Source organism: Orcinus orca, chromosome 2 (assembly GCF_937001465.1).
Source record: "Orcinus orca chromosome 2, mOrcOrc1.1, whole genome shotgun sequence".
In the NCBI taxonomy this organism is placed as follows: Eukaryota; Metazoa; Chordata; class Mammalia; order Artiodactyla; family Delphinidae; genus Orcinus; species Orcinus orca.
The window spans coordinates 188,651,384-188,672,498 of NC_064560.1; the positions used below are offsets into that span (position 1 = coordinate 188,651,384).

The 21,115-nt window shown below is 37.3% G+C and overlaps 1 protein-coding gene across 4 annotated transcripts in view; it reads right to left on the bottom strand.

The window, feature by feature from the left end:
- Positions 1–21,115, bottom strand: part of RPS6KA5 (ribosomal protein S6 kinase A5) — a 182,077-nt gene that overhangs the window by 64,718 nt on the left and 96,244 nt on the right. For 3 of the 4 annotated variants that reach the window (XM_049706990.1, XM_033418734.2, XM_004262337.4), the window contains 2 exons: positions 9,416–9,531; positions 6,305–6,412 (listed from right to left, as the gene is read on the bottom strand). In XM_049706990.1, coding sequence (XP_049562947.1) covers positions 6,305–6,412; positions 9,416–9,531 — 224 coding nt within the window. Of the gene's footprint in view, positions 1–6,304; positions 6,413–9,415; positions 9,532–21,115 lie in introns of those variants that run through there. The other variant, XM_049706991.1, reaches the window with a different exon arrangement.

Consider the following 21,115-nt stretch of genomic DNA (forward strand, 5'->3'; position numbering starts at 1 on the left):
TAGAAAATAGATTAAAATAATCTATTTATAGGTTTATATATTGTTTATAGATTAATATATCCTATATTAATATAGAATATGATGGCTAAATATTGTTTTCAAGTAAATTAAAAGTATATTTAACATAATTTGAACAAATGGAATCTACAGTAGAAGTTTCTCTGAAAAGAATCTCAATTCAAAAGTTGTCCCCGCTAGCCCTGTGACATAATTTACATAAAACCTGCCCACTGAACTTGTGCACTCAGCCTGCCTTAAGATAAGAAATAGTATATGAATAAATCTTACCTGAGCCAATAATTTCTCCCATAAGAAAAGTTATAAAAGGATCTGTGAGGCGCCTGAGGACAAAGCCATCTCTGCCTCCCTCCCCCTCCTCCTGTCCAAGGGCAGGGGATCTGCTCTGATATCTCGTGGACAAAACCTTTACAAATGGCCAAAGCGTAGGTATTAGTAACTGAATATTGTGTAATATTGTTTGAGTAGAGGAAAAACAGGGGCCACAGAAGAACCCTCTGACTGGTTTCTAGGTCTCCTACTTTCCCAGCACTTCCATCTCAATATTTACCTTAAAATAACTAGAATTATCCCAGAGTCATGATTTTGGCAAATGACTGATAGGACTTACTGACAGACTTAACAGGCTCTTCAGGAGCACATGCAAATGAACAGAATCGTGAATAGATGTCAGTCACTACAGATCCATCAGGAAGGGAGATGGACGAAACTAAAAAGCTGCCTTAGAGAGTTGGCTTGTCGGACTCCTCATGCAAACACACTCTTTATGGATCCTGAACCCCACCTAGGCATCTTGAGACATGCACATTGTCACAGCAGAATCCTGCGAAGGACATTAGAAACTAGGCATTTATTAGACAAAGATGTAATTTAAATCTTTCCTACAAATAAGAAAATTATGGGAGAATAACTTAAGATTCTCATTTGTATGTTTTAATTTTACTCATAGTCATCTGAAATCTGAATAGTACCTCTTTCAGTGGAAACTGGTATTTACATTGTTTTACACTTTAAAAAAGTACTTTCATGAGCATTAACTCATTGCATCCATATGAAAATTGTATAAATTCGATATGACAAATATTATTTTACAGATGAAGAAACCAAGACTGAGAGGGGTTAATGACTAAGTGACTTGCCCAGTGTCACACAGCCAGGAAGTGGAGAACCGAAAAAGATCCTCTAACTTCAACATGTGTTCTTTCCACTACACTAAAATGCCTCTTCTATGTTCAAAGAATTAATTAATGAATAACATTATCCGAACGGAGCAAAGATTGCATTTTTCTATTTTCTGGAAAGAAAAATGCACAGGCCTTTTCCTTTTAAGTACAGCTACCATGTCAGTGAGTTATAATTAACTTAGCTACCTCTGTTTTAAATGTTGGGATGTTATTTTTCTTCTAGTTTTATTTATCTACCTGAGGATTCATGTTAATAACCTGTTGTGAATTTTTTCAAATGCTCCATGTTAAATTATGAAAACACAGACTGCATATACTATAGTTAAGTATAGGGTAATTAATAACACATGAATGTATCACTTTGACATTATTTTCTTATAAATAAGAACAGATGCCCTTTCTAGAAAAATGCCTTTAAAGTCTTCAATGTTAAAACCATATATCCAATACCTAGCAGACTGACTCACAGTAAGAACTCAACAAATGTCTGCTGAACTGTATTCTCAAAAAACCTTATGAAAAACATATATCAGTGTGCAGATATTTAGAAATGTCTTCTTTTATTCTCAGAATTACAAGGGATTTGTGAAATTATGTGGTTGAGAAAAGAACATATCAGTAAAAGTATCAAATTTGTATAGTGCTCATTATCATATAAAAGATTGTTAAGGTTTCTAAAATAAATCAATTTTATCCAGTATACAATTTAGTTTAGCAAATTACAATCTAGAAATAATTATATGAGGTAATGATGAATACTTCTAAAATCTAGGCTCATGAGGGCAAGGAATTTGTTTCTTTCACCACCATATTTCTAGGGTCTAGTACAATACCTGGCACATAGTAGGTACTCAATAAACATTTGCTGAATTATTAAATTAACAAATATACAGAGAGATGAGTAGTACACCATGAGTAGAAACTTCAAACATGTCTAAAAAGTAATTCCTGAAAATTAAATAGAAATATTTCTCAGATCAAATGAGAGCAGAATTTGTAATACACAAAACTGTGATAAACTGAAAAAGCAGATTTGGGTGGGGGAATATTAATTCAGGTTTGGAAATGCTGGGCTTGTGTGATCTATGAGAGAGTCAAGGGGAGACACACTTGGGGCATGTTTGGGTCTGGAGCCCAGAAGAGCGGTCAGGGTTGGCCATGTATATTTGGGAATCACCAGCGTACAGGGAGAGAGTGCAAGCATAAAAAGAGTAGAGTACCTAGGACTGAACTGTGAGGAACCCTCAGGTAGAAGAGAAAGAGCCTGCAAAAGACAGCGAGAGAGAGAAGGAAAGGCAGGGGAGCACGGCGTCACAGAAGCCAGGGTGAGACGCAATTTCCAGTTCAACACCACTAGGTAGTCAAGTAAGGTGAGGGCTCAAAAATACCTAAAATAGGGACTTCCCTGGTGGCGCAGTGGTTAGGAATGCCCCTGCCAATGCAGGCGACACGGGTTCGAGCCCTGGTCCGGGGGGATCCCATAAGCCCGCACGGAGCAACTAAGCCCGTGCGCCACAACTACTGAGCCTGCGCACCACAACTACTGAGCCCACGTGCCACAGCTACTGAAGCTGGCGCACGCAGAGCCTGTGCTCCGCAACAAGAGAGGCCACCGTGGTGAGAAGCCCACACACCACAACAAAGAGTAGCCCCCGCTCGCCATACTAGAAGGAGCCCGCGTGCAGCAACAAAGACCCAACACAGCCAAAAATAAATAAAATTTAAAAACCTAAAATGGAGGTCAATAGTGGCCTTGGCAAGAACAGGTTCAGTCAATTGGTAGGAGGTGCAAGCCACACTGGAGTAGATTAAGGGGTGAGTGACCTGTGGGTAATAGACTGCACAGACAAATACTGACAAAGGAGAACATAGGACAACAACTAGAAGGGAATAGGGGATTCTGAGATTGTTTGCTGTTCATCAGTCAGTCCATTCATCCACTCATCTCTCCATTTTTAAACACTTAAGATGGGAGAGACTAGGCTTGCTTAAATGGTGACAGAAAGCGTCCAAGCAGAAGAAGAAGAGGTAGAAAAGAAGAGGGGTCAGTTACAGATAGAGGTAGAGATGTATAATCTCTCTATATAAACTGGAAACCAGGGAGGAAACTCCTCAAAGTGAAGTTTAAGCTGAAAACGAAGGAGGTAGCGTAGGAATAGACAAAAAAGAAGCTCATTCCAAGAAATGATATAAGTCAGGCTGACATGGGAAACTAAAAAGGAATGCTAGCTAATCAAAATAGAAATTGTTGGATGGGAATATTTTTGAGGTGCAATAGGTCTAGGCAGGGACACTTGCTAAGCGGATGCCAGGTGGAATAAGGGGGGAGCAAAGGACCATTAGATCAAGTTTTAGGGGACTCAGAAAAGGAGAGTCCCTACTTGAGCCCTAAGAGTTAAACCTGAAGCCTAGCAAGCCAGTATGTCCTCTTCAGCTAAGAGGAAGAATGAGCTGGTAGTCTGAGGGGAGAAGACAGATGAAACTGTAAGGCTTAATAACACATGACTATAACACATAATTACATGAAATGCAGCTAGGTAGCGTTGTGAATAAGGGAATCTATAAATTACTTCTCCACTTCAGATTGAATCCCATTGTTTCATTTTTGCACCTAAATAACCAATTGCTCCAAAACTGTGGCATCCGACAAGAATTCTCCTCATTCCCTTGAGGAATAGCTGTTGAATTGACCAGCAGAAAACACAAGTCTCTCTTGTGAGAAGTGACGCAGCTGATTCAGTAACCCAGCAGTTCTGACCAATTTGTATTACTGTATTAAAACCCAACAATTCTGATCATGTTTGATTTTTGTTTACCTCTTGCTTTGGTTTCAAACATTTTGCTCTTCCTCAGTGCCAAAGTCTGTTTCTGCCTACTGCCAAATGATGAGCCACACATGTCCAGAAACACAGGATTCACGAACTGATTCTTTCATTGTAGTATCACCAGAACCTAGCCTAATGTCTAGCAGATAGAAGTCTCTCAACAAATACTGATGAAGTGAATGAGTAAATGTACGTGCGGTTCCACGGGGAGAGAAAAAAGTGATCACCAACTCTCTCTATGCAGGGGGAGTCCTCCATCTTTACATGCCAAGGGTCCTTTGACAGTCTGTTGAAGCCAATAGACCCCTTCTCAGAATAATGTTTTTACATATATTGTAGGACAGAGCAAACTAATGATATTGAAATACAATGAAATCAAAATATCAAGAGAAATTGTGACGTCATCACAAATGTGCTTCTGCGGCATAGGCTGGGCTTGCTAAGCCGCAGGCATCACTGCAGGGAGATCTGGTTGGGCCAGTTCACTGGCAAAACCACTAGCCGACAGCATCTGTAGATTTCTTTCTCAGTTCTCAGAGAGGAATCCTCCCAGGTCTTGTCTAGGAAGCCACCGTTCTCAGAAGGAAGGGGCAGCAAGAGGCCATGGCAGTTCCACAGTGTAGTGTGGCAATCTTCACGCCACCCCCTAGCTTTGACGGTGTCCTCTCCCTCAACCGTGCCCCTTGTCCCTGAATCCACAGTTTTGTCTATTTAACCTTGTCAGCTTTCCATGAGGGTCAGAAAGGCAAGGTTTCCTACGGAGATAGTGTATATCTGAGATCTGGGGGGTACCTGTTTCTTATATAGACTTCCAACTAATTCTCTTGTGTCCTGCACTCTTGCTTTGAGCGATGCCTGGTGCCCCCAATTCCTGAGCCTTTCTGGGGGTCAGAGGTGCAAATTAGCCTGCTTTGGGGATTCTCATATTACTGGCTTAGGATTCAGCTGTTTCAGGCGTGTTACATCGGTTACAACTAGTATTTCTGCTGTCCATCTTCCAGAATCTGGTTGCTGTTTTCCTCTCTCCCTTTTGAGTATATGCCTATTTTACACCTTTACTTTTACTTGTAGTAGGGTTTAGTGAGGAAACAACCATCAACATATTTCAGCTGTCACATTTTTCAAGTTGCCACTAAAATTTTTAACAAAGTTTGAAAAATCAAACTTTGAAGAAAAATCCTCAAAAATTCATCTCATCTTTTTCATAACTATGATTTTTCTATCAAAGATAATCAACATATTGTTAAACCCTCAGGTTCATGAAGGCAGAGACCATTTCCCTTTTGTCACTGTATTATCCAATATCTAGCATAGTAGAAGTGGTCAATAAATATTTATTGATAAGTGATTGAATATAGATATGAGAAAAAATTGGGATCCTTTGTTTTCATAATTTTAGTACTTATCTAACTCACCTAGGACTGCTTTGGCAATATTCTAAAAAGCAAACAATCAGAAATAGATACACCTAATTTGGAACCCAAATTACAGTAAAGAAGTCCTTTATTACAAAAATTTAACTGTGATTCTGTATACTATAACAATAATTTCTTGGATAGCAAGGAACTGGCATTCAAATTACTTAGTTGTCTTGAAAAACTAGCAGTGTAAAAATGTACTTTTTATTACAACTGCTACATAAATAGTATCTAATTACAACTAATAAATGTACAATTTTAAACGTTATGAAATAAATCTTTAACAATAAACAAATTTTAATCAATGCTGAAAACGCAAAGTCCTTCATATTTAAAATCTGTACATTAGCTATTACATTTTAGTTTGTATGGGCAAAAAAACAGCAAGTTTATGAAAAAATTAGGTCTAGTAGATCCTTGCTATTCTTGTCAAGTGAGTTCAAAGAGCCACCATGACATGTCCTACCTTGTAATTATAATGTAAACTGTATGTGCTTTGTTTTGTAATTCTTTACTGGCTATTATCTAAGCCATGATTTTCCTAAAAGGCCCAAAGTGTTATTTTAAAATTTCAGTTATATTTTATGGAGAAAGTTAAATGCATAATTTTGTTTTGTTTTTAACTGGGGAATTCTGTTATATCCGTAAAAGGATTACTGGAATTCTAGCAGGATGGTTCCATGGTAATTTTAAACTAAAAACTTTACAGTTATCCATGTCAAAATATTCCTCTGGGCAAACTTGTACAAAAATCCATAATCTGTTTAGTACTATCCCATTAAACGCTCATTCTATAGCTCATTTTTCATCATTGTTTACATTCTGTTTTACTAACTTCAAATTAAAATATAATACTCACTTCATCAGCCACAAACTCCTTACTCAGACCAAAATCTGTCAGCACCACATGGCCATTAGAATCAAGTAGAATATTCTCAAGCTTAATGTCACGGTATATAATCCCCAACTGTAAAAACAAACAAATATGCATATTAAAATAACAATTTCCAAAAAATAAATTAGAAAAGTCTTTCTTATCTACCTTAAAACAAACCAAAAAAAGGCATTCTCCTGCTCAGGGTGCTATGACGGCTCTTAGTCACAGGTCGGGGCAAATCTAAATTCCTCCATCTCAGGGTTCCCTCTGCAACCATGTCTTCATGCTCCATATAATGAGGGTACATTCCTGTCGGACTAGCTTCTGTTGGGTCTACTGTGACTACTGCTTCTTCCTGGGTCACTGTTCTTGATGGATTTCATCCTCACTCCAGATGATCTTCAGGTGCTTTCTTAGCCAATTCATGTCCATCACTTCTAATGGCTTCAGAAGGCTTTCCTGAGTAACCACTTCCCACACTGGTCATTTCTTTGTTTTTATTCCTATAGCATCTATATTTACATTGTACTTACATAAAAGTAATTGATATTTTCTAGGTACTTCCTGTTCTTCTTGATATAACCATATCCAAACTCTGTTTTTTCACTTTTTATGCATTTACCTAGTATCTAGCACAGTGTCATATGTCAAACAGGTAATTAATAAAGGCTTGTTGAATAATACACTCCTAAACATGAAGACTGAAGATCACAGGTTAATTTTAGTTGATCTTTAGTTCTAAATAAGCAATGTAAATCAATTAGATATTTAAATATCCTTCTATTTTGTTTTGTATGTAAGTTTTATAGTAAAACACTTCAGCTCTATGACAAATGAATCTACCCAAGTTATATAAGAAGTACTTGATATGCATGAATTCCACGTTCCATGTTATGTCAGCCCGAATTAAATGTTTTTAAACTTAGAAACACTGCTTTCCTCAACACTAAGTATATGAAAAATAAGATTCTTGATGCTTTCTTAAAATTGAAACAAAAAACTACACAAGGAAAAACACTAGGCAATTTTCTTCCAAGAACCTCAGTGGGTTTTTTTTTCATATTTTAAAACATTATTATATATTGTAAATGCACAGTCTGTTAGACATTTGACTTGAAGCCTTACAAGCACCTAACAACCAGTATGACTTTTTTTTTTAACAACCTCTTTGGAAAAGATTTTAGGAATAAGTCATTTACTACCTGCTTTACCTCATCACTTCCACGTAAACTCCCCGTTTTTGTCTCTTCCTGAGAAACTCAGTGTTAGTAGCTATATCAAGATTATCATTATTAGCTTTGTGTTATATCTCTTTGCATTTATCTTTTTAGGTAGTCAGATTAAGAGAAATTTAGCTAAGATCTAATCTGCTATATACTTCCCTCTATATCAATTACATTTATATCTTGTACTCATCATGTTCTCTACCTCTGTGTTTCTGATTACCCTGTTTTAATAATAATGAATGTTCATGAATTTTCCCTTTAAGAAACAGAATTAACAGTTTTCATACTAACCAAAAACTGAATTTACTAGCTTACCTGTCAGAGCTTTGTATTTTGTTTGTGTTTACTTACTCTGGTATTTATGGTGATTTCCACCATCGTTTTTATATTATAAAAATTACATCTGATTCCCCTCAGCATAAAACAAAGCTTTTCAGCCTATTCCCTGGTCCAATTTGGCTCATGTATAAAAATGTCCTAACTACTTTATACCCCACAAAAATAACCATAGGCATAAAGTTCATCCCCACACCACCAATTCTATCAGAAGGAATACAGATGCCTGTTCCTATCACTTCAGTTCAGCTCCCGCCTTACACTCCCCTTCCTTTCACTCCATGGCACTGCAGCCCTGCGCCCCAGAGCCTTCTCTGCTTCCCTCCTGTTCTTAGACGTTTTTTCATTCACTCTCCTTAGAATTCCTCTTCTGAACCCTGTCTCCCTCTACCTGCCCAGTTGTGTTCCTGTTCTGGGCTAGATCTACCCATTTCTTGATGCCTTCCTTCTTATATCTTCTCATCATCTTTTCTCACAGCCTCTCCCATCCGTTACCGCCATCCTGCAATTCTAATCTCCCTGCCCCTTTGAAAATGTCATCCTTTTTCCTTGCCTTTTTCCTTCATTTCTCTCCATTCTTTTTTATGCTCCATAATCAGCACTTCCATCTTTTTTTAATCTGTAATCTAGTGTAGCATCTGAATATATAACAAAGAAAAACAGCAGCTTTATGATGTACCTGTATCATCCGAATTTAGCGACTCAAGTCATCCTCCTATGGTCTCACACAACTTTGATAAGAATTATTCTAGTACTTTCTATTTCTTGGAAATACACACAAGCCTAGTCTACATAATGACTCTTTGCTTCTACAGTAATGCTTCCTCATTAAAAAAATATTTTTAGTCAAAATTTCTTGGATCAAGATTAATAGTACCTGAAGTAATATTTTTTAAAAGTTTAAACCGATTTTATAGAGTTCAAACAGCATCACATACATATATGAATTCCACTGAAAAAGTTGAGTAACTGAGTTCATGCCACATGAAGGCAACGGAGCAGGAGGGAGGGAGGGGGAGCAAGAGAGGACCTTAGGGGTGAACCAAATGGAAAAGAAAGCGAGAGTGGGAGAGGGGGATAGCTGGGTAGCATAGGTAAGTGCTTCTTTCAAATATTCCAAGCTAATTGGGAAACATACTCCGAAGATGCACAGGCAGAGTCTGCAATGGAGTGAGTCACAATTAAGGAAATACATATTATGACTTGTGGGTTCATCTTAAAGGTTATTTTAAGAATGAAAATCCTTTATTCTAATGATACTTTGTAATAAGCATCAGAATTTTTCATGAACAAAACCAAAAAAATGCTCAGGTTCTACCTTTTTAATCTGCAACCCAGAAACTATAAAAGGAAATTAGACTTTTACAAAGGGAACAATGAAATTGAAAAAATTGGTAATGGTCTATGAGTGTGCTTCCACAATCTCCACCAAGACAATGACATGTAAACGCATTAGCTCTTTTAGCTCCATCATTACCTCAGTTACTAGATTTTTAAAAAAAGGAAATCCCAAAGGTTAAGCATCTCTTACCTTGTGGAGATGTTCGAGGGCAAGCACGATCTCTCCAACATAGATCTGCACCTCATGCTCTGTGAAACGCTCTCTTTGAGAAAGATGAGTAAAAAGTTCTCCACCATTTATATAATCTAAAAATGAAATATATTTTTTCTGTCTTTGACTTGTATTCATAAACTAAAGGAAATATTTCCTTTTAACCACTTTGGATTAACCATAAGGCATTGATTTTAATACATTATTTTTGTACAATTCTTAGTATCTAGTTTCATATAGAATATATTACTAAATTCATATAAATACAGTTCCATAAGTTAATGACTACCCTAAACCACAATCAAATGAATTTGCACAGAGTATTACTATTAAAACTATTACATGAAATCTGCATATTTTAAAATAATTTTCCCAAATCCAGCATATCAGAAACCTCTGCCATTACCATAGACTTCTTAACTTGCTGTAAAGTACCAAAACATCAACCACCATAATAACTAAAAAATGAAAAAAACAAAACAAAACTCCCAGCCTTTCCTTTGTAGTAGTGGCCGGTCACTATTTTTAAGCAGATTCCCTATTTTCCAGAATTGTCTATGGAGAGCCCTTCTAAAAATGTCTATTAGGCAGCAGGTAGCCTTCTTATGGTTCCACATAACTCGAAAGTAGAAGTAGCACAACAGGGCTGAATCAAAACACCTGAAACTAAATGATTCCCATTTGCCTTTCAATTTGCCCATTTTAGCCCAAGAGGAATAATGAAATAAGAGAGAAAAAAGCTACAGTGAGACATAAATTAGGAGCTGAATAAGCCACAACCGTGTTCATAATAGGCTCTAAGACATTTATCGATAAACTGATAATAGTTTCATCAGAAACTAACCATCACTATCTTACACAACATTTGTGTGTGAGAAACAATGTACACCTAGAAAACAGTCACAGATAGAGATTAAAGCTTTTCTCCTAAAAAAAATCTGAAAAGCATGTATCCCAAGTATATTCATTTGTCAAGTTTACCGCAATTTGATAAAAGACCAAAGCAAAATCTTCATTAACTCACAAATTTTTATCTTGACCGTTTTTCAAATTCCAAACAGCTGATGCAACAGAATGAAAGAACTCTAAAAGCTGGTTGTTTTGCAATGTATTTTGCAAAGCACATGCCAGCAAAAAGCACGGCCCTTTTAAGACTATCGTATTTTGCCAAGAGGTTTTAATTATATCTTAACACAAAGCTAATTATTAAAAAGGTGTAAAGGAACACAGCATTCCTGCAAACTAACAGTGAATTTTTCTACCTTTAAGTAGTCACTTATTTAAATCTAATACTGATGTTTATGCATATGGTTTCCATAGTTAGTCATGGTACAGAAATAGGCATTCAGAGGTCAGTTGACCAACTGACAAACTCCTACACATCCTTGAATGTCCTACTTAATTATCTCATTTTCAATAAGCACTCCAGCAGAGTTGATCACTTCCTTTTATGTTACCCCCTGTGTTTATTAAAAACTTATACCACTGCAATTATCTTGCTGCACTGAAAATGTCTATTTGCATACTTCCTTTCTCTGCTAAAGTCTGAGCTTTTTAAAGTCATGATCAATGTATTGATCTTTAAAAAAAAAATCACTCTGAAACTCAAAGGCAAGTGAGTTGTAAAAAAAAAAAAATAACCCAATGTACTCCTGTCTTTGAGGCAACTTGATATAATCCAAAGAACCTGGGCTTTATAATCAATAAACCTGAACTAGACAATGGCTCCACTGTGTCCTGTCTTGAGCAAATAAAGTCTCTCTCAGTGTTAGTTCTTTATCTATAAAATGGGAATCAGAACTACTATAGATTATTGTTTCTTGAAACATAGAAAGTGTTTTATTTGCATTTACTGGGGAGACTAAGAAAAATTAACTACAAATCTAAGAAGACAAACCTAAAACAACATTGTTACCTACTTCCTACTTGTAGAATAGACCAACAGCCCAAGGTGAAGACTTGACATTCATAAAATAAATATGCTTTATTTGTAGGTACAGGGTTGCACACTTTATAAGCTGAACAGCCAACTCTATCCAGTGGTCCAAGCTGTCAACATTGGTAAGGTAGATATATAGGCTGCCAAAGGACTGTAACAGCAGGAGCTGCGATACCTGGAGTGGTGTCACAGGGTAAGTTCTATCAATAGCAGGGATATGAGGTTAGTGGGAATCTCTGTAAGATAAGTACCTAGTACCCTCAGTTGTTACAATTCTAGTTGTTTTGTTTGGTATGTAGTGGTATCTCGTTATGGTTTTAATTTGCATTTTCCTGAATAATAATGATATTTAGTATCTTTCTGTGCCTTATTGGACATTTCTGTATCTTCTTTTGTGAAACGTCTATTAAGGGTTTTTTCTTTTTTGCCCCTTTTGGTTTTTTCTTCTTTATTCACAATATAATTCACATACCATGAAATTCACCAATTTGAAGTGTAAAATTCAATGGTTTTTAGTATATTCAGAGTTGTGCAGCCATCACCACATTCAATTTTAAAATATTTTCACACACTCCCCCCGCAGAAATCCCAATTTATGTTTCTCCTTTAGTTGCTTGTGCTTTTTTAAAATTTATTTATTTATTCATTTATTTATATTTTGGCTGAGTTGGGTCTTCGTTGCTGTGCGCAGGCTTTCTCTAGTTGCGGTGAGCGGGGGCTACTCTTTATTGCGGTGCACGGGCTTCTCGTTGTGGTGGCTTCTCTTGTTGTGGAACACAGGCTCTAAGTGTGCAGGCTTCAGTACTTGTGGCTCGTGGGCTCTAGAGCACAGGCTCAGTAGTTGTGGCGCACGGGCTTAGCTGCGCACGGCATGTGGGATCTTACCGGACCAGGGCTTGAACCCGTGTCCCCTGCATTGGCAGGCAGATTCTTAACCACTGCACCACCAGGGAAGCCCAGTTGCTTGTGCTTTTGATGTCACATTTAAGAAATCACTGCCAAAACCAAGGTCACAAAAATTTACCCCTATGTTTTCTTCTAAGAAATTTATAGGTTTAGTTCTTACTTTTCATCTTTGATCCATTTTGAGTTAAGTTTTGTGTATGTTTTGAGTTATGGGCCCAATTTCATACTTTTGCATATGGTTATCCAGCTGTTCCAGCACCATTAGTTAAAAAGACTGTTCTTTCCTCATTGGCACCCTTGTCAAAAAATCAATTGACAGTAAATGTGAGGGTTTATTTCTGGACTCTCAATTCTAATCTATTATCTATATGTCTATCTTTATTCCAGTGCCACACTTCTTGATTATTGTAGCTTTGTAGTAAGTTTTAAAAGTGTGAGTCTTCCAACTTAATTCTTCCTTTTCAAAATTGTTTTAGCTATTCTAAAGTTCCTTGAGTTTTCCATACAATTTTAGGATGACTTTGTCAATTTCCATAAAAAATAAGCTGGTATTTTGAGAGAGGTTTGTTAAATCTATAGATCAATTTGGGGAGTATTGCCATCTTAGTAATATAAAGACTTTCAATCCATAAACATAGAATCTTTTACCATCATGAAGTATCCATTTTTATCTCTAGTATACGTTTTTGTTAAGTATATTTTGTCTGATATTAGTATAGCCGCTCCTGCTTTCTTGTGGTTGCCGTTTGCATGATTTATCTTTTCCTATCCTTTTTCTTTTTAACCTGTTTGTACCTTTGAATATACAGTGTATCTCCTGTAAACAGTATATAGTTGAATCTTTCCCCCGTCTGACAATCTCTGTCTTTTGATTGTACTGATTAATCCATTCACATTTAATGTTATTATTGATATAGTTGGACTTATGTCTTGCTATTTTACTTTTTTGTTTTCTACATATTTCATATCTTTATTTGTTCCTCTATTCCTCCTTACTTCTTTCTTTTTCATTAAGTAAATATTTTCTAGTGTAACATCTTAATTTCTTTAATGAATTTCACTTTTTTTAGTTATTTTCTTAGTGGTTGCTCTATGGCTTACCATACACACATTATCACAGTTTGAGATTTATACCAACTTAATTCCAGTGATATATAGAAACATTTCTCCTACATAGCTCTATTCTTTCTTCCTCCCTTTTGAGCTATTATTGTTATACATAGTATAACTATGTTAACAAATCCAATAATACATTATAATTATTACCTTATATAGATTTATGTCTTTCAAAGAGGCTGAAAGAAAAGAGAGCAAGTACATATTTAGAGTTTGTCATATTAGCCTTCCTATTTACCATTTTTGGTTCTCTTTATTTTTTCTTGTGGCCCCTGGAGCTGGAGAGCACAGAGGTTGCTGGCCATTGTAAGGATTTCAGATTTTACTCTGAATGAAATAAGAAGCCTCTGGGAAATTGAGTACAACAGTGGTATGATAAGACTTCCATTTTAACAGGATCAATGACTCTGGCTGCTGTGTTAACTTTCAAGAGGGAAAGTAGGGAGATCACTTGCAGTAAACAAGGAGAGATGATGGAGCCTAGGAGAAAGGTGACAGCTTGGTGGTGGTAAGGACCCAGCCCTACCTGAGCACATGAAGAGATGGAATTGGTGTTACCTGAGATGGGGAAGGCTGCAGGAAGGACAAATTTGGAAGGGATGATCCAGAGTTCACCTTTGGAAATGAGGAATGCACAGTGTCTAACAAATAGTAAAAGCTCAATAAATGGTAGTTATCATCATCACCATCACCATCTTGAATTATTTATTCTAAGACTGTTAAAAGGTAAAAAAGAGTCCTCTGGAAATCTTTTAGGAAAAGGAAGATAAATTTCTTATGGCCAGTTAGATCATTAAGAGGAGGTTGCATATAAATTCCTTGAAATTATGCACAATTTTTTCAAGTATATGTAAGCATGTGTGCATTCTACTGACAAGAGAGGGTCCACAGCTTTTATCAGATTTTCCAAGGAGTTACAAGCCAAAAAAGTTTTCAGAACATCACTCAAAAGACAGCATTAAAAATCTGAATGGAAAAGTGCCTATGAAGTTTATTTACCCAATGAATGCGGACTGTCAGCACATGGGAAACATCTGAGAGTAGCGTCTTACAGCTTGCCAGCACCATTAACTTCATCATCACAGCGTACGCACCCAGCGCCATTTCTCCTGAGCATTTAGATCGCTTCTCCCTGACTTCCGGCCTTGCTTGGCATAGCTGTCCTGGAGCTTACTGTATTTAGAGCTGGACTAGTGAGGTTCAGAGCTTTAAAAAGTGAAATGGAGCATGAAGTTTTCATTGTTAACAAGATCTCTGCCTACTGAGGATGTGCTGGAACTGCATTTCTGGTCTCTTTACACCTCTGTATTTATCCAGAGAGCTAGCAACTCTGTTAGAGGAAGGTTAGGGCTTGGCCTTGAAACTAAAAACAACTTAGCCAGGCAGTGACATAACAAATAAAACAAAATTTAGAAAAGACTACAGGGATATTATTCAATTTGAGTTGAATTATTGATATAAAATTTTTACTCTCTTGAAAGAGAACACTGGAATCAAGAATGCAGGCAGATTCTGGGACAGAGTTAGCAGTGGCATGAATATGGTCAAAGACATCAATGAAAACCCAGATCATTACTAACATCTGAGAGGAAGAGTCTTCTCAGCTTTATAACTCATGGAACATCCACTTTCCCCTACCCCCATCCCACCCCTTTCCCACTGGGCATAAATTACATTTCTCCATAAAAAAGACTTATTTAAAAGTTCAGACGGAATAAAGCACGTGAGTGGAAACTGTCTACTACTAGAATTATTTAAGATCTACTCTGCCTGGTGGGCCTTGGTCCATGCCAACTCATCTACCCTGAATACTTTCCTGTCAAAATTATGGATTCATTAGAATTCTAGAAATTAGATTTCTCAGGTCTTTGTCAATTTCTTTCTCAACAAACTGCAAGCATGAGGGTTTTTTTTTAAGCCAGTGCCAACGGCTTTTATTCTCTTCATGATAAGAAACAGCATGAGAGTATCCAATTTTTACTGATATTCCTGAGGCTTTTTGCCTCTGTGGACATACAACGAAAATGGACTAAGTGGTGTTGGCTCAGTTTACACTCCTGGCTACTGCCGTTTGTGTAGAAGCCGCATCTTAGTAACCCAGGTTAGTCACGGTAAGTGGGAAAGGGCTCCTGGCAGATAAGAACTAAGCGATGTAAAACAGGGTTTTGGCTGCCTTCCTTTAAAATCTGTATCTCATCACAGCTCACTGCTTTTAAGACTAGACAAAGAAATGACAACTAGAGATATTGGGCACTTTCTATGTGCCTGTTCTATTTGGATATGATAACAAATTTGATCCTCATAAACAATGCTACGAAGTTGGTGCTATTAAAATAATAGTATAATCCCCAGAGAAAACAGGTAATCTCTAGAAAATAGTGAAACCCAGAGAGGTTAAAAAAATTATCTAGAGTTGCATATCTGTTAAGTGAGAGAATAAGGATTATGAACATGGGCAGTCTGACTCTAAAACAGTGATTTTTTAAAATGCTATATAGGTTGCCCTTTTCCCCCTCCTGGTATGGTTTTTACTATCATTTATCAGGAGCAGCCCCACTGGGCAACTGGTATTGCTAATTACTGTCAGAAAAACTGTCTTAAAATCAACTATCCTGACCTTCAAATATCTGAAAGGCTTAGAGCCAATAATTCTATATATTTGGTCATAAAGTTTCTCTTTTTTACATGCTTTTCTTAATCAAGTTTTGGAGGGCTCATCAGAATGTCACAGTACTCAGAAGGAGACATTCCTAGGGGGCTGTACTAAGATTTCTTTTTAATGTCCACAGTAAACAATGGGTCTCCATCTTTTTTGAGCATGTGCTAACCTAAGATTATTGCTGACATATTTCTGCCATAGAACTTAAGAAAGTCAATTTATATCTTGTAGGAGAGGGCCCACGGCTGTTTTCTCCAAAAAAGTACTTGGCCTTGCCCTGCAGTTCTCATCTTAACCCACCTCCTGTTAAAGCAGATGGCTCTGCATTTGACCACGAAGAGCTACATTCTAGGTTCTTGCCAGAGAGTAGAACCTCAAATTGCCTGCAGTCCAAATCTCATCATATGTTCAGTTGTGAGAAATAATACATACAGGACAATAAATGTCATCTTTACATCTTTCTCATTATTTACTATAATGACTTCAGACAAAGCTACAAACTTGGATAACACTGTTTTGGAAAAATTATACTCTAATCTTGTTCCATAGGCTTCCATGATAAGGGATAGTGGTATAAAACTTGGAATTACATCCTTAGTCAAGGAAGGCTGGTGAAAATTGTCCATTGTATCTGGGCCCTATTTAAAAAGCTTTTCCTAGATCATAATACCTTACCTATGGGTTTTTTTTTTAATATCTTGATACAATTTCAAACATACAAAAAGTATTTGCAAGAACAGCACAAGTAATCCCCATATAACCAGTATGCAAATTCACCAATTGTTTATATTTTGCTTCATTGGCTTAGTATTCTCTGTGTAATTCCCCTGAGCCTACTGAGAATAAGTTGGAGACATCAAGCTCCTATGTCTTTCAGTGTGCAAATACTAAAAAAAGAATGCCCTTTCATATAACCACAGTACAATTATCAATATCAGAAACTTTATGACAAAAATACTATTATCTAATCTATACTCTCTATTCAAAGTTTGTCATTTGCCCCACTAATGCTCTTTGTAGCTACTCTTCCCCAGCCAAGGATCTGGTTTATGATCACATATGCATCGGATATCATGGCTGTTTAGACTCTGACCCTAAGTCACAACATACGTACATATTAATTTTATTAACTGCTGCCAATGTTTACAGGTACCTTCCTCCAAAAGGTCATGTATATTCCCCACTAACAGTGAATGGATGCCTTAGAAAACAAAGTTCTCACCAACTCTTGATATTATCATTATCTTTAATTTCTACCAATTTGATAGGCATTTCAAATTGGACACAGAAATTTTGAAGGTGCAGAAGAAAGAAGCGGGGGAGAAAATCTGAGAGTTTGCAGCAGCCAGAGAGATTCGATAGATTTTCAGTGGCAGTAGGACAAGTGGGCACCTCAGACAGGGAGGACGACGTTGATAAGGCTGCAGGGCTGAGAAGTTGTAAGAGGTTAGCAAAAGTCACATGCCACTCAGGAGAGAGGAGTAAAATGTCTGCTAACCTCTGTGAAATTCTGTTGAGACTATCAGCATGAATTTCAGACCAGACCCAGCTGACACATTTTGGAGACATATGAGAAAAGCTTAGAAAGCTGGTACTGGAAAAAAAGTTTAGAGAGTAATCAAAGCAACTGCCATGTCAGGCGAGGAGGAAGGTTAACAGGGCAAGTGGTTCTTGTGTGCCAGACCAGGCAGATGCCAGGCCAGTAAAGAGGCACATGGAACCCAAAGATGGTGCGGGGAAAGGGGCAGGAAACACTCGAGGGAAGGCAGGGTCAATGAGGATTGAAGAACAGGCCCAGGGAGTGTGAGAAAGGAGAAAAAGAGAAGATCACGGTCAAAGAAGAAAGCTGATTAGAGGTCTTAGACGTGTGACTGGTTTTAGTGACAAGGCCCAATGTGTGGCTAGGCTTATGAATGGCTACAGTGAAGTAAAGGTTAAAACATCACAAGTCAAGGTGGCTTGACATGGTGTTGGCATGGTTATCAATACGGCTGCTAAAATTGTGGAAGGGGATGGAAGGAAACTGGACGAAAGGGAAGCTAGGCCTGAATAAGTCACTGGAAAAGGCAAGCACGTGTCCCAGGAGTCAGTTAAGTACAGGATTGAGGTTAGGGAGTTGGAAAAAAGCGCCTTCACAAATGAAGCTCTGATGGGAAATGACTTTTAAATGATGTTTAACTACCATTACTTTGTTGAGCATAAGAGTAGGATGGAGCAACGGGACCTATCCAGCAGCCCCTCTGTAAAAGGGCTGCTGGGTAAGTACCATCCTCCAAGGACAGGAGGTTTTACTTAAGATGAATAAGGCACACTCGGTTAAGATTCAGGGTGCTTGTGCACACGGGGTTATCCACCGAGCACAATGGAAGGGGTTAGAAGAGGAAGATAAGGGAAAGAATGAGGTTTAAGCAGGGGAAGAATAATTTTTAAATTCCTAAAGACATTTTTTAAAAAAACCTCCAAAGCTTCTAAAATAGTAGACACAAAGTTCAGCTTTATAGAGAGTGTAGTCCACAAATAGATTCATACTTCTCTAATGACATGCTTTACCTTTTAGTCTAAAAGCTTATTGAAATGTATGCTGTCAGAAAACAAAGTTGAAATCTGGCACCGATGAGGCAGATGAAAGTCCCAGAGCAATTTTCTCTCTGCCAGGTACAGGGTCTGACACTAGCAAATATAAAGCATCCACTAATATCAGTTGCATGAATTGAATAAACATGCAATACTCTGCTTACTGGCTGCTGTAGCCATATAGGAGAACTAGGGCAGATTTTTCATCTCAAGTTTATTAACAGTAGAAGTAGAAAGAAATAGTTAAATATTATAATAGCTAAAAACTGCAATTCAGATAGACCAATGGGCAGCAAAAAAGAAGGGGAAAAGGAAAAGGAAAAGGAAACAGGTAATAACATAGCAAGAACACATTTCCTGATGAACATATCTCTTAAATTCTGATCTCTTCCCCTCTTAGAAACGTTTGGAATAAGTCTTAAGATTCATTCTGTTCATAACTGAAGAAGAGAAGGGGACCATCAATAGTACACCTTTGTGACAATAATTATAAATAAACAAGTGAATAAATATGATATGCTCTCAGGAGCTGTGAGGCACATTTCATCAATGTGACTCTTACGTAAAAACATTTATCAACTTAAAATCATGCAGAGATTTATTTACAGTCCATACAATGGAATACCTCATATGAGGCTTGTATAGACTACTGGTTCCTTGATTAAACTAAAAGGAACTTCCTATATGAAAAAGATTATATCTCAATTCATTTGTAGTTGCTAAATGATCTTCTTTATATGTAGAATGGCTTATACTCTATATCCATGAAATAGGAATATAAATAATTCCGACTCACACATAAGATTGTCATGGTGATTAAATGAGCTATTGAGAGTTAAACTTGGGCCAAACATGCAGTAAACCTTTATCTAAAACTGACTATTGACTACTGTTATTATTTACAGACATCAGTTACAATTTATAGAACTGAAAAATAATGACGTTTAATTATAATGATTTTAAAATAAAATTCAAACTTATGGTGTCCTGACTTACCTATTCTCTCAATGTAAGCATAATTTCGAAGGTTATAAATGTTTAATATATATTTCTACAGTACTACAGGGTCTAATTAGTTTTAGTCGGTATTAAGGAAAAGAGAAATTTTCTTAAATAACTGATATTTTAGTGCAATCCTCATATGTTAAAATTGCAGAGATATCTGGGTTTTATTCAAATGCAAATAAATTGCTTTTAAAGATTTTTATGTGACAGTAGTTGGAGTGCCAGATGAAGCACTCTGATGTTGTGTTTCTAAGAAGCATAAAAATAACACAGAAGTCACACAAATAATGTGAAAATTCAAAGTCACAAAATCTCTCCCACTTTAAAACACGACCATCCTCCCTAAATCCCGTATGTCCCATCTTCTCTTCTCTTCTTCCTTTCACGGCAAAAGTTCTTTAAAGAGTGCTCTACATGTCTGATCTGACTCTCCTTACTTACTCTCCGTTCACTTCCTATTGCTGCTGTAACAAATTACTACAGATTTGGTGACTTACAACAAGACAAGTTTATTATTTTATGTTGTAGATTAGAAGTCTGGTGTGGGTGTCACTGGGCCAAAATCAAGGTGTCAGCAGAGCTGCACTTATTCTGGAAGTTTTAGGGGAAAGTCTGTTTCCTGCCTTTTCCAGCTTCAAGAGGCTGCCCACATTCCTTGGCTCATGGCCTCTTCCTGCATCTTCTAAGCCAGCAGTGGCAGCTGAGTCACTTCCCACACTGCATCACTCTAACCTCTTCTGTAGGCATATCTCCATCTGACTCTCCTCTTCTGCCTTCCTCTTCCACTTTTATGGGCCCCCCCAGGGAATCCAGGATGATCTCCCTATTTTAAGGCCAGCTGACTAACAACTTTAATTCTATCTGCAACTTTAATTCCCTTAATTTGTTTGTCATGTAACCCAACATGCTCACAAGTCCTGAGGATGAGAATGTCAGCATCCTTGGGTGGCTGTTAGTCTGCCTACCACAGCCTCTATTCACTCCTAAACACAGGGCTGTTCCACTTCCACCCCCATAACACCAGTATAGTCTAAAGTTTTAAAACAACCTCATGTTACTAAAGTAAATGGATACTTTGCAGTCCTCATGTTTCTTGACTTTTCAGCTGCACTTTGCAAACCAAGAGAAAGAATGTTTCAGGAAGAGCACAGCACAAGAATCATCCCTGTGGGTCCAGCCCAAAGTGAGTCTCCCCCAATGGTTGTGTTAAAGCCACTTAATTTGAGGTAGTTTATTATGCAGAAAAGGCTAATGGATACACTAGCAACTTGTAGATTATGCTTGTAACCAAGTGACTTGCTCAAGATCACACAGTTATTAATTGATGAAGCTGGAATTTAAATCCAAGTTCATTTGACTCTCAAATCTAAAGGCCCTGCATGGCCGCCTTTACTACACTATATTCATATTTACCTTCCTGTCTTTAGGCTATCACAGATGCTGGGTGAAGCCTTGTGTCTGTAATGTTCATCCGTATCCC